At 50.1% G+C, this 13,343-nt stretch overlaps 1 protein-coding gene across 2 annotated transcripts in view; it reads left to right on the plus strand.

Moving 5' to 3' along the window:
- The first annotated feature begins 1,669 nt into the window (after positions 1 to 1,669).
- akt1 (v-akt murine thymoma viral oncogene homolog 1) overlaps positions 1,670 to 13,343 on the plus strand; it is a 236,340-nt gene continuing 224,666 nt past the window's right edge. The window contains exons 1-2 of one of the 2 annotated variants that reach the window (XM_072489841.1): positions 1,670 to 2,005; positions 2,401 to 2,531. In XM_072489841.1, the coding sequence (XP_072345942.1) occupies positions 2,486 to 2,531 (46 nt within the window). In that variant the 5' untranslated portion in view covers positions 1,670 to 2,005; positions 2,401 to 2,485. The remainder of the gene's footprint in view (positions 2,006 to 2,400; positions 2,532 to 13,343) is intronic. The other variant, XM_072489842.1, reaches the window with a different exon arrangement.

Genomic DNA, 13,343 nt, shown 5'->3' on the forward strand with positions numbered 1-13,343 from the left:
AGGTGCTTGTACATTCGCAGTGCTGTTAAGAAGGGAACTCTAGGATTTTGACCCATGACAGTGAAGGAACGGTGATGTAGTTCCAAGTCTAGATAGTGTGTAGCTTTAAGGGGAACTTCCAGAAGGTGGTGCTCCCACGTATCTGCTGCCTTTGTTTTTCTAGATGGTAGCGATTGTGTGTTTGGAAGGTGTGCCTCAAGAGCCTTGGTGAGTTCCTGCAGTGCATCTTGTAGATGGTACACACTGTTGCCACCATGCGTCAGTGGTGGAGGGAGTGAATATTTGTGGAAGGGGCAGCAATCAAGTGGGCTGCTTTGTCCTGGATGGTGTTGAGCTTCTTGAGTGTTGTTGGAGCTGCATTTATCCAGGTAAGTGGAGAGTATTCCATCACACTCCTGACTCGATATTATCCAGGTCTTTTTGCGTTTGGGCATGAACTACTTCAGTATCTGAGGAGACATGAATGGTGCTGAACATTGTGCAGCCATCGGTGACCATCCCCACTTCTGACTTAAGATGGAAGGAAGGATGGTTTCAGAATCTCACAGGGCAAAGGGGGCCGTTTGCTTCATCATTCTGATGCTGGCTCTTTGAAGGTGGGACCCAATTTCTTACCCTTCGGCCTGCAATGTTTTTCTTTTGAACAGATATCCAATTCCATTTTGAAGTTGGTGATTGAATCTGCTATGACCAGCAGTGCTTTCAGATAATAACTGATTCTTCATTAATTATTTCATGGGACAGTGGTGGTGCAATGGCATTGTTGCTGGACTAATAATCCAGAGACCTTGGGTAATGTTTTGGGGATCTGGTTTCGAATCCCACCACGGCAGATGGTGAAATTTGGATTAATAATAATCTTTATTAGTGTCACAAGTAGGCTTACATTAACACTGCAATGAAGTTACTGTGAAAATCCTCCAGTCGCCACACTAAGGCGCCTGTTCGGGTCCACGGGGGTAGAATTCAGAAAAAGTCTAACGATGACCATGAAACCATTGTCAATTGTAGTAAAAACCCTCAGATTCACTAACGCCCTTTATGGAAGGAAATCTGGAATCATAGAATCCCTTACAATGCAGAGTCTGCACCTATCCTCCAAAGGGGCATCAGTCCCTCCCCATAACCCCATCCAACCTTTTTTGGACACTAAGAGGCAATTTAGTACGGCCAATCCACCTAATCCGCACATCTTTGGACTGTGGGAGGAAACCGGAGCACCCGGAGGAAACCCATGCTGACACTGGGAGAATGTGCAACCCCACACTGACCTTAACCTGGTCTGACCTACACGTGACTCCAGACCCACAGCAATGTGGTTGACTCTGAAATGGGTGTGGTTGACTCTGAAATGGGTGAGCACTCAGTGGAAGGACAATTAGGGATGGGCAATAAATGCTGGCCCAGTAAGCGATTGCCCACATCCCCTGAACGAATATTTAAAAAAATGATCTTAAACCGATGTCCTCTGGTTACCAACCCACCCGCCAATGGAAAGTGTGACTGTTCACTGCCCATCACAACAGTTTGACTTTATGCTGGTCCCAGAGTTTGTTTTGTGTAGTCTCGGGGGCTGTTTCTTTTCGGGTCACTTCCAGCAGTATTCAAATGTATAGTTGATTCCAGGAGTTACTTAGCGAGTGCCTGTAAGCTGTTTACCGACGGTTGTAATAGTTACTTTGTTTGATGCTGGTAGTTAATGGGTGACTTTGGTCACTGCAGCTAATTGTTGCAGTGGTTAATTTGTTTGCTGCGGATCCTGCTAGTTAACGTAGTGTCACTGCTAGTTAACTTTGTGTCAGTGCTAGTTAGGAATGTAGGGCTGGGCTGGAGCCCCCGAACTGACGTGCCGGGAAGCCCAGGCCAGCTTAACGTCACCGATTCTCACACAAGGAGGAAGTGGTGCAGTCGCCTTGCGCTCCAGCAGCTCAGCGCCGTCCTTTGCATTCATGTCCCGCAGCTCAAAGTCAGGGCACAGCATGGGGAGAGACCGGCCCAGCTGCAGGTAAGGAACACCTCGGGGCTTCGGGGTAAACTTTGCACTGACAGCGGTCCCAGGCCTGGCCCAGCTCTAGGCCCGTTTCCAGCTGTCTGTCCGGGGAAGGGTGAAGAGTTGCCCGGGGTTGGGAGATCGGTCAGCACCCGGGCTGAGTCCACTTCGGCCGGAGCCGGGGAGGTGCTCGCCCCGTGGGGGTGAGTGGCGGGCGGGAAGGATGCTCGCTGCCGAGGCTGCACTAGAGGCGTTGCCGTCCTTGCCATTCATTAAGAAATAGATCAGTCTCGCCGGCTTGGAAACCACCAAAGTGTGGATGAGCTCTCCTACCCGCCCTATTTCATAACAGCAAACCTACTTACACAATTCCCTGCTACTTATCTGTGTGTTTATTCTGTCTAATGCAGGTTCTGTGAAGAATAGGAGAGTTACAGTCAATTCCCTTTGGTGTGGAGTTCTGCTGCTGCTGCTGCTTGAATCTTTCGTACCGCTATGACTGAAGGTACAATAGTGAAAGAGGGGTGGCTTCACAAGCGAGGTGAGATTTTTTTTGTGATTGATCCCAGTAAAAGTGCACAAGACACTTAATTTCTTTCCACGTGTTTGAATAGATATTTCACTTACTGTTGTCAAAGACTAGTGATTTAACGTGTACAGAATTGGAAAACCTTGCTCTCTGCAACTGCTTACGCGAGAGCACCTCTTTCATTATTAGATGCTTTTTTGCAATTGCTTATTGCTGTTTGACCCTATAATGGGGTTGGGCTTCATTAGGTTTTGGGAAAGGAGCTCTTCATGAACTGCGTATCGCCGATGTCCAGTGAAAAAGTAACAAATATAACCATTTTAAAATGCAGAACTGGAATTTAAAAATTGCATCTTGATTATAGCATTTGCTGCAATTATGCTATATTATTGTCACTAAATTATTGGATCATGCAAAACACTATCTTTCAATAATTCCCATGTCCAGTGTTTATTCAAGTCTAATATTATGTAATGGAACTGATGGGGCAGTCTGGTCAACAGGAGCTAGCAACTTCAGCAAAAACACTGCAATTGAGCTTCAGTGCAATAATGGGTGTGGTTTACTCTCCACTTCCTGCCATGCATGCCTTTTGAATGATGAACATTTTTTTTTCACCACTCTGGCATTTCCATTACACTGTCCTCCAAATTGACCTGATTGATTCTACATGCTCTTCAATTGCAGCATAATCCAGTGTCTAGTTTGTCATGAGTGCTTGTAATAAAATATTGCTGATTAGTTACATACAAGTAGGGATTGTGTGGGGAATAAAATATAGATGAAATGCTGTAATTGGAACTAGCTACACCAGGAAGATGTCCTTCTACCAATTGCTGTGTACGTTGAAGGGTGTAATGTTGCACAACAGGAATGCTTACACGATAGGATAACTGGCTACTGCACATATTATTTTACCAAGGTTTCTATTTTTTTGGAAAAAGTTCTAAATGTTTTATGTAATTTTAAAATCTGTAACTGTTTGTTGGTGTGGCGTATTACTTTTGACATTGCACAGTACCCGAATTTGTCACATCAGTTGCATCTACTAGTCACAGATAACACATTCAAAAAGCAGCACTCCATTATTAGAGGTGCGTTTAATATGTTGGGAGGGAGATGTCTGTAGTAATACCTGGGACAATTTATTAAAAAAACTTTTATCTCAATGCGGTTTTGATTAATTTAGTGCCCCATTTAGCATAATGCTTTCCTTGATACTTCCGTTGAAATTAATTTTGATTACAATCTGGAACTTGTAAATGTCATGATAAGTAACAGTAGCTTCACATTAACTTTATTGCAGTATTAATGTAAGCCTACTTGTGACAATAATAAAGATTATCAGTGGGATTCTTTATCTGGCTAAATAAAATAAAATATCTGGTATCAAAATATTTGGAAGAATGGATTTTGAGTGTTCCCGGTGACTTTGTGATTTAAATTATGGTACGAAGTCTTACAACACCAGGTTAAAGTCCAACAGGTTTGTTTCGATGTCACTAGCTTTCGGAGCGCTGCTCCTTCCTCGGGTGAATGAAGGGGTATATTCCAGAAACACATAGACAAATTCAAAGATGCCAAACAATGCTAGGAATGCGACCTAGCATTGTTTGGCATCTTTGAATTTGTCTATATATGTGTTTCTGGAACATACCTCTTCATTCACCTGAGGAAGGAGCAGCGCTCCGAAAGCTAGTGACATCGAAACAAACCTGTTGGACTTTAACCTGGTGTTGTAAGACTTCGTACTGTGCTCACCCCAGTCCAACGCCGGCATCTCCACATCATTTAAATTATGGATCACAATTTGATGCAAAAATTCATAACCTTGATTTTCCAACCTCCGAGCAAACCCCCCATGCAATGAATCCCTCAAGGCAAATTTAATCTCCTTGAGTCTGAAAAATCCCGCCATGTCATTAAGCCACACCCTTGACTGCGGGGGCTCCGACTCCCTCCGCCCTAGTAAGATCCGTCTCCGGGCCACCAGGGAGGCAAATGCCAGGATGTCGGCCTCTCTCGGCCCTGGTCTCCGGGTCTTCGGACACACCGATCACCACCTCTGGACTCGGCACCACCCTCGTTTGTAATACCTCTGACATTACGTCAGAAAACCCCTGCCAGAAATCCCTCAGCCTTGGACATGCCCAAAATATATCGACATGGTTCGCAGGACCCCTCGCACAGCGCCCACACCTATCCTCCATCTGCTCACCTGGCCACAGTCAAGTGTGCCCTGTAGAACACCTTAAATTGTATCAGGCTGAGCCTGGTGCATGACGAGGATGCATTAACAATCCTCGGGGCCTCTTCCCATAATCCGGCCTCCAGCAGCCCACCCAGCTCCTCTTCCCACTTTCTCTTCACCTCCCCTATCGGGGCCCCCTCCCACTCCATCAGCTCCTTATAGATCTCTGAGACCTTCCCCTCTCCTACTTCTGTTCTCTACACCACCTTATCCTGCAGTCCCCGGTGCGGCAGGTGCGGGAAGGTTGAAACCTGCCTCCGCTCAAAATTCCTCACCTGCAGATACCGGAACCCATTCCCCCCCTGACAACTCAAACTCCTCCTCCATGCTCGGGAAACCCTCATCAATAAATAGATCCCCAAATCTCTCGATCCCTGTCCGCTGCCACATCCAAAACCCCCTTGTCCAGCCCCCTCCGGAGCGAACCGGTGGTTATCACATATTGCCGCTCTCACGATGCCCCTTCTAATTCCATATGCTGCCTCCACTGTCTCCACACCCGCAGGGCTGCCACTGCTACTGGGCTTGTGGAGTACCGAGCTGATGAGGACGGCAGAAGTGCAGTCAATAATGCCCCCAAACATGTGTGCTCACATGACGCAGCCTCCACCCGCTCCCATATCGACCCCTCCCCCACTACCCACTTCCTGACCATCGCAATATTCTCCACCCAGTAATAGTTGATGAAATTCAGGAGGCCCCCCCCCGCCACACCTTTTTCACCCGCGGGGTTTTACAGACCCAAACAAATGCCGAGATCCCTGTATTCACCTTTTTGAAGAACGCCTTGGGAGACCCTGGAAAACAAACAAAAACCTTGGGAGGATTGTCATTTTAACTGTCTGTACCCGCCCACGACAACGGGAGCGCATCCCACCTCGGAAAATCCCCCTCATCTGATCTACCATCTGACCCAAATTTAGTTTATGCAGCTGCTCCTACCCCCGTACCACCTGGATACCCAAATATCGAAAGTGCCCTCCCACCAACTTGAACGGCAACTCACCCAATCTCTTCTCCTGCCCCCTTGCTTGGATCGCAAGGACCTCATTCTTACCCATATTCAATTTGTATCATGAAAACCGCCGAATTCCGCTGATATCCCCATAATCCCTCCAATTTCCCCCATCGGCCCCCCCCCGTACTACCCTCTGCCAGACCCTCGATACACTCAATGCCAACTGCTTTACAGCCAAGGCAAACAACAGTGGGGAAAGTGGACATCCCTGCACGTCCCCTGGTGTAACCTGAAGTAGTCCGATCTCACCTGATTCGTCCGCACACTCACCAACGGTGCCTGTTATAGCAACCGGACCCAGTCCACAAATCCCAGCCCAAACCCAAACCATGATGTGGAGATGCCGGCGTTGGACTGGAGTGAGCACAGTAAGAAGTCTTACAACACCAGTGATGCACGATCATTGACCACTAAAGCGAGGCTGTCGTCCGACTGAAGGCTTTAATAAGCTAGATGTTTCCCTCAGCAGCTCCGGTACAGATTGAGGGCTGTTGGGGCGGCACGGGTTCTTATACCCCACCTATCAGGGCGGAGCTATCATACACTCTAACTAATAGAAAGCATACAGTTTCCACTAATGGTGCTTTAGCCGATCAGGTACCGTAATACCTATAATACCACAACCAGGTTAAAGTCCAACAGGTTTGTTTCAAACACTAGCTTTCGGGACACAGCTCCTTCCTCAGGTGAGGACCCAAACCGCCCTCCACTCCGATCAAAGGGCTTCTCTGAGTCAATGGCCACCACCACCTCAACCTCGCGCTGCTCTGGAGGCATCATAATTACATTAAGCAATCTCCTAATGTTGGTCGCCAAATGCCGCCCATTAACGAACCCCGTCTGGTCCTCCCCAATTACCCCTGGGACGCAATGCTCGATCCTTGTGGCCAGGATCTTCGCCAACCGTTTGGCATCCACATTTAACAGGGAGATCGGTCTATATGACCCACAGTTTTCCCGTGGGTCCTTATCCCGCTTTAAAATGAGGGAGATTGACGCTTGTGACAACGTCAGGGGGAGCACTCTCCGCATCTTTGCTTCATTGAAGCCCCTGACCAACAGCGGTCCCAACACCCCCGAGAACTTCTTGTAGAATTCCACCGGGTACCCGTCTGGTCCTGAGGCCTTACCTGATTGCATCGCCTCCAACCCCTCTACTACGTCTACAAGCCCGATTGGGGCCATCAAGCCCTCCACCAACTCCTCGTCCATCTTCGGGAACTCCAACCCTCCCAGAAACCTTCTCATCCCCTCCTCTTGGCTGGGGTTTCTGACTTCTATAATTTACTGCAAAACTCCCTAAATACCCCATTCACCCCTGCCGTGTCCAAGACCGTGTTCCCTTCTGTGTCCTTCACTTTCCCAATTTCATTTGCCGCCTCCTGCTTCCTCAACTGGTGCGCTAACATCCTGCTCGCTTTCTCCCCGTACTTTTATACCAATGTGGTAGTCTGTGTCGAGGTATTACGGTACCTGGTGATGCTGGAACACCATTGGTATATATTGTATGTTTCCTATTGGTCAAACTGTATGGTAGCTCCGCCCTGCAAGGCGGGGTATAAGAGCCCGTGCCGTCCCAGCAGCCTTCTTTCTGTACCTGAGCTGCTGGGGGAAACTTCTAGCTTATTAAAGCCTTCAGTTGGGCTACAACCTTGCTTTAGTGGTCATTGATCATGCGTCAACCGCCCCTCTCACCCTTCACAGCTGCTCTACCGCCTTACCCGTGGATAACAGCCCAAATTCCATTTGCGGCCTCTGGCGTTCCTTTAGCAGCCCTTCTTCCGGGGTCTCTGCATATCTCCGGTCCACTTGCAGGATTTCCTCCCTGAGCCTTTCTATCTCCACCCGCTCCGCCTTTTCTCTATGCGCCCGAATCAAAATAAACTCCCCCCTGACCACTGCTTTCAGTGCCTCCAAGACCGTACCTGCCAACACCTCCCGACACCTCCCCCTGTCATTAATCTCAACATTCTCCCGGATGGCCTTCCTCACCCACTCACACATTTCCTCCTCCGCTAACAGTCCCACATCTAGCCTCCATTTTGGGCGCTGGCCCCCACCCCCCTTAGCTCACTCGTATATTCACCCAGTGCGGGGCATTGTCCGACACCACTATTGCCGAATACTCGACATCCACCACCCCTGCCAACAACGTCTTATCTATCACGTAGATATCTATTCGGGTGTACACCTTCTGCACATGCAGGTAAAACAAAAATTCCCAAATCTCCACATCCCCCCCCCCCCCCCCCCCCCCCCCCCCGGGCCGATCAACCATATCCCCTCTTGGCCCACCCTCAGGCGCCCCAGGCCCGCCCTCGGGTGCCCACCGCCATCAATTCGCCTCCCCTTACATTTTACAAGCCCTATCCCTGTCAGCAGTACCTCCCCCCACCCCCCTCCGCCCAACCCCCCCATCTCCCCACTGACCTTCCTCTCACCCCACCCTTGCGCTTTTGTGAACTAACCTGCCCAGCTAGCCTGGCAGCTCCTGCCCATGGCACCTAGCATCCTACCCCCCCCACTGATTCACTTCCCCTCTCCGCTCAAACATCAGTGCAAACAAACGAAAAGCAAGCCCTCTCCAAACCCAAACAAAGAGACCAACTCCCCGTCCCCTAACAAAGAACTAAAGGGGCGGCATGTGGCGCAGTGGTTAGCACTGGGACTGCGGCGCTGAGGACCCGGGTTCAAATCACAGCCCTGGGTCACTGTCTGTGTGGAGTTTGCACATTCTCCCCGTGTCTGCGTGGGTTTCACCCCCACAGCCCAAAGATGTGCAGGGTAGGTGGATTGGCCACGCTAAATTGCCCCTTAATTGGAAAAAATGAATTGGGTACTCTAAAGAACAAAAAACAAACCTGAAGCAGAAAATGAAATGGCCCCGAACTTCCCCGAAATAAGTTAACATAACCACGAAAAGTTCAAGGTCCACCACCTTCTCCTGCCAGTCCATTGTCTCAATTCTACCGCCTCCTCCGCCGATCCAAAGTGCAATTCCCAGCCTTCGTAGGTCACCCACAGACGTGCCGGGTACAACTGTCCGAACTTCACCCCCTTCTTGTAGAAGGCTGCCTTGACCTTGTTGAAACTCGCCCTCCTCTTGGCCAACTCTGCACCCAGGTCCTGGTACACTCTGATTTCACTGCCTTCCCATATGCAGCTCCTCGTCTGCCTGGCCCACCTCATAATCTGTTCCTTGTCCAGGAACCAGTGCAACCGCACCACCATTGCCCTCGGCAGCTCTCTCCCCTGGGGCTTCCTCATTAGCGCCCTGTGCGCTCGATCCACCTCCAACGGCCGTGCAAACGTGCCCTCTCCGAGCAACATCTCCAGCATCCTCCCTACATACGCACCAGCATCGGCTCCTTCACACCCCTCCGCAGGCCAACGATCTTTATATTCTGCCCTTGTGACCAGTTCTTTTGAGTTCAACCTTCTCCTGGAGCCGCTTCTGCTGATCACGCATCAGCCCCATCTCCGTTGTCATCGAGCCAAACTGCTCCCAGTGTTTCCCCCACCACCTCCTCCATCTTCCGGATCGCCTGACCCTGGGCCTCCAGCCTCGTCTCAATGCGGTCAACCACCGCCTTTACCGAATCCACCGCCCGGGCCAGGTCCTCCAGACTCTCCTTGTGTTGCTGGGTGAACTTCTCGTTCAAGAATCTCACTAGTTGCTCCGTCGACCACTAAGCCGGCCGGGCCACTCCCAGCCCCTCCGCCATCTCCACGTGCGTCGCAGGTGCCGCACCACCTCCAACAACTATTCCCTCTCTTTCGACCACTTCTGGCCCTCCGTTCCATCCCCCAAAGGGTAAATCCTTTTCTCTCACTCTCCTTCACCTATGTTCCTTGTTAGCCAGGGAAAAGGTCCGAAAAAACCGCCACGAGTGGGAGCCACCAAATGTGCGACCAGTCACTCCATGGTCGCTTCCGGGAGTACTCTAGTGAAATGTTTTCATAACATTTACTATTCCAAAAGAAAACCTTTGACTATTGGATGCCTCTTTTACTCGGTAATAAAAGTCTCAAACTACAACAATACCGTGCATTTATGTAACATCTTTATTGTAATAACATAATCCAAGGCACTTGATAGGAGCATTATCAGTTGAAAATTGCCATTGAGTTGAAACCGGGGAAAGGACGTTAGGAGGATTGATCAAGAAGAGGGAGGTTTTTATAGAGAGACCTAAAGGAGTAGCAAAGGCGAAAAGATTTGGGGATAGTATTCCAGAGATTAGTGTTGAAATGGTTGAAGGATAGATGTAAACTATAGACAGGGAGCCTATGTAGATCAGCAAGCACATGGATGATGGGTTGTACAGGGTTCGGTGCGATAAAAGATACAACCAACAGAATTTTGGATGTGAGTAAGTTTATACGATGTGGAAGAGTAGAAGACCGGTAGCAGAGCATTCAGTACTTATGACTGAAGGTACAGAAAAGTACTTTGGTGAGGTGGAGTACTGTGATGTTTTGGATATAGAAGTAGATTGTCTTAAATATCAGGCCAGAAGCTCTGCTCAGGGTCGAATGGAATGCCGAGGTTGTGAACAGTTTGTTTCAGCCTGAGACGGTGATTGGGGACTAATGTGGAATCATTGATCTACCATGTTTATGGTGGTGTCTGAAGTCGATTGCTTCGTTTTCCAGTCTTTAATTTGGTTCAACTTACTGTTTATTGAGGATTAAATGTTGGAGACACAGTCTGACAACACAGGTACAATGAGGGGTTAAAATAAATGGTGGTGGGGTGGATCTAGGTATTGTGGAACCTGATGTGTCTTTGGGTGAAGGGAAACATGTAGAATAGAACAAGCACTGTGTCAGACATAGGTCTTTGGAGGACTGGAGTGATAGTGATTCAGACAGGAAGAGGAGTAATTTTATGAAGCCAAAATGACACCTGTAAAAGTTCTGCAACCCTCATAAATATTTCCTTGTGTTATTCCTTGGCAAGGTAGGATCAGCCACAACAGTTTGGAGCACATTTTTCTCATGTCTCACTCCTTAAATATGTAGAGAATGTTGTCTAGCTAGAACCAATTACTTTGATCTGTGTACGTGCTTTTGCAACAATTATTTTGATTCTTCAGGACAATGAGTGCTTCAACAATTAACCCTTCCAAGTTTCCATAATGCTACAAACCTCTGCTGACAGCTTCCAATACCTGTGCATGATTCTAATGATACAGTGCTGGAAGCTGGAACTACTGTAATGTAAGGCAGGCCTTATTTTGTTTTTGGAAATGATTTAAAAAACGTTATTAACATTTCATACAAAGAATATAAAAGTCGTGAACCCGAAGAAAATTCCATAAACAAATACTGTTTACAAAGACTCTCACCTCTACTGTCCCCTCCCGCAGAAACAGGACGACCCCTTCTATAAACCAGCAAACCACCCTACCTCTCAGCCACCCCCCCCCAACACTGTAGCGGTGACCAATTCTTTGAAGTACACTATAAACGGTCGCCATCTTCAATAGAACCCCTGAATCGACCCTGTCAAGGTGTATTTGACCTTCTCGAGACGCACAAATTCCATAAAATCGCCCAGCCACGCCAAAGCCTTTGGTGGTGCCGTCATCTTCCCACCCAATAGGACACGTCTCCGAGCCACCATCGGAGCAAAGGCCAGGACATCCGCCCCTTCTCCCGTATGCAGTTCCGGCACATCGCAGACCCCAAAGATCGCCACCATTGGACAGGATTGCACCCCCACAGTCAGGATAGCCAACAAGGTGTCAAAAAAGCCCCCCCAAAACTCCACCAGCCTGGGCACGACCAGAACATGTGTGTGTGATGTGCAGGTTCCCTTGAACAATACTCGCACCTACAACGCTCGCATCTATCTTCCTTCAAAAAAGCGGCTCATCCTCGCTCGAACTACCTTTAAACTGAATGATGCTCAGCCTCATGCGAGACGATGTCGCAATCCTCCTCCTCACACCACACCCCGTCCTCTTGTATTGGCCCCAATTCCTTCATCCATTTTGCTTCTCCCCCAACTGATCCCAACTCCGCCCCCACTATTCGTTGATATATCCCGGACGTGCTACCTTTCACCGATCCTGCGCAGGATAAAATATGCTCCAGCAAGGTGGATGGGTGAACACTGGGAAGCCCGGAGAAAACTGCTTGACCCAGATCCGTACCTGAATCAGTCCTCGTCCAAAGGCCCATATTTCTCCTTTAAGTCTTCCAAGCTAGAAAAGGCCTTAACCTTTTTATTGTCAACTTTCAGCCTCTATTCACAAAGCAGCTGCCTGTCCTACAACTCAATGCTCTGTGTCTCTCTCTCTGTGTCTCTCTCTCTGTGTCTCTCTCTCTGTGTCTCTCTCTCTGTGTCTCTCTCTCTGTGTCTCTCTCTCTGTGTCTCTCTCTCTGTGTCTCTCTCTCTGTGTCTCTCTCTCTGTGTCTCTCTCTCTGTGTCTCTCTCTCTGTGTCTCTCTCTCTGTGTCTCTCTCTCTGTGTCTCTCTCTCTGTGTCTCTCTCTCTGTGTCTCTCTCTCTGTGTCTCTCTCTCTGTGTCTCTCTCGCTGTGTCTCTCTCGCTGTGTCTCTCTCGCTGTGTCTCTCTCGCTGTGTCTCTCTCGCTGTGTCTCTCTCGCTGTGTCTCTCTCGCTGTGTCTCTCTCGCTGTGTCTCTCTCGCTGTGTCTCTCTCGCTGTGTCTCTCTCGCTGTGTCTCTCTCGCTGTGTCTCTCTCGCTGTGTCTCTCTCGCTGTGTCTCTCTCGCTGTGTCTCTCTCGCTGTGTCTCTCTCGCTGTGTCTCTCTCGCTGTGTCTCTCTCGCTGTGTCTCTCTCGCTGTGTCTCTCTCGCTGTGTCTCTCTCGCTGTGTCTCTCTCGCTGTGTCTCTCTCGCTGTGTCTCTCTCGCTGTGTCTCTCTCGCTGTGTCTCTCTCGCTGTGTCTCTCTCGCTGTGTCTCTCTCGCTGTGTCTCTCTCGCTGTGTCTCTGCCTCCCTCTCTGCCTCCCTCTCGGCCTCCCTCTCGGCCTCCCTCTCGGCCTCCCTCTCGGCCTCCCTCTCGGCCTCCCTCTCGGCCTCCCTCTCGGCCTCCCTCTCGGCCTCCCTCTCGGCCTCCCTCTCGGCCTCCCTCTCGGCCTCCCTCTCGGCCTCCCTCTCGGCCTCCCTCTCGGCCTCCCTCTCGGCCTCCCTCTCGGCCTCCCTCTCGGCCTCCCTCTCGGCCTCCCTCTCGGCCTCCCTCTCGGCCTCCCTCTCGGCCTCCCTCTCGGCCTCCCTCTCGGCCTCCCTCTCGGCCTCCCTCTCGGCCTCCCTCTCGGCCTCCCTCTCGGCCTCCCTCTCGGCCTCCCTCTCGGCCTCCCTCTCGGCCTCCCTCTCGGCCTCCCTCTCGGCCTCCCTCTCGGCCTCCCTCTCGGCCTCCCTCTCGGCCTCCCTCTCGGCCTCCCTCTCGGCCTCCCTCTCGGCCTCCCTCTCGGCCTCCCTCTCGGCCTCCCTCTCGGCCTCCCTCTCTCCCTCCCTCTCTGTTCCTGCCTCCCTCTCTGCCTCCCTTTCTGCCTCCCTTTCTGCCTCCGTCTCTGTCTCTCTCTCTG

The sequence above is a fragment of the Scyliorhinus torazame genome, chromosome 2, assembly GCF_047496885.1.
Source record: "Scyliorhinus torazame isolate Kashiwa2021f chromosome 2, sScyTor2.1, whole genome shotgun sequence".
NCBI lineage: Eukaryota > Metazoa > Chordata > Chondrichthyes > Carcharhiniformes > Scyliorhinidae > Scyliorhinus > Scyliorhinus torazame.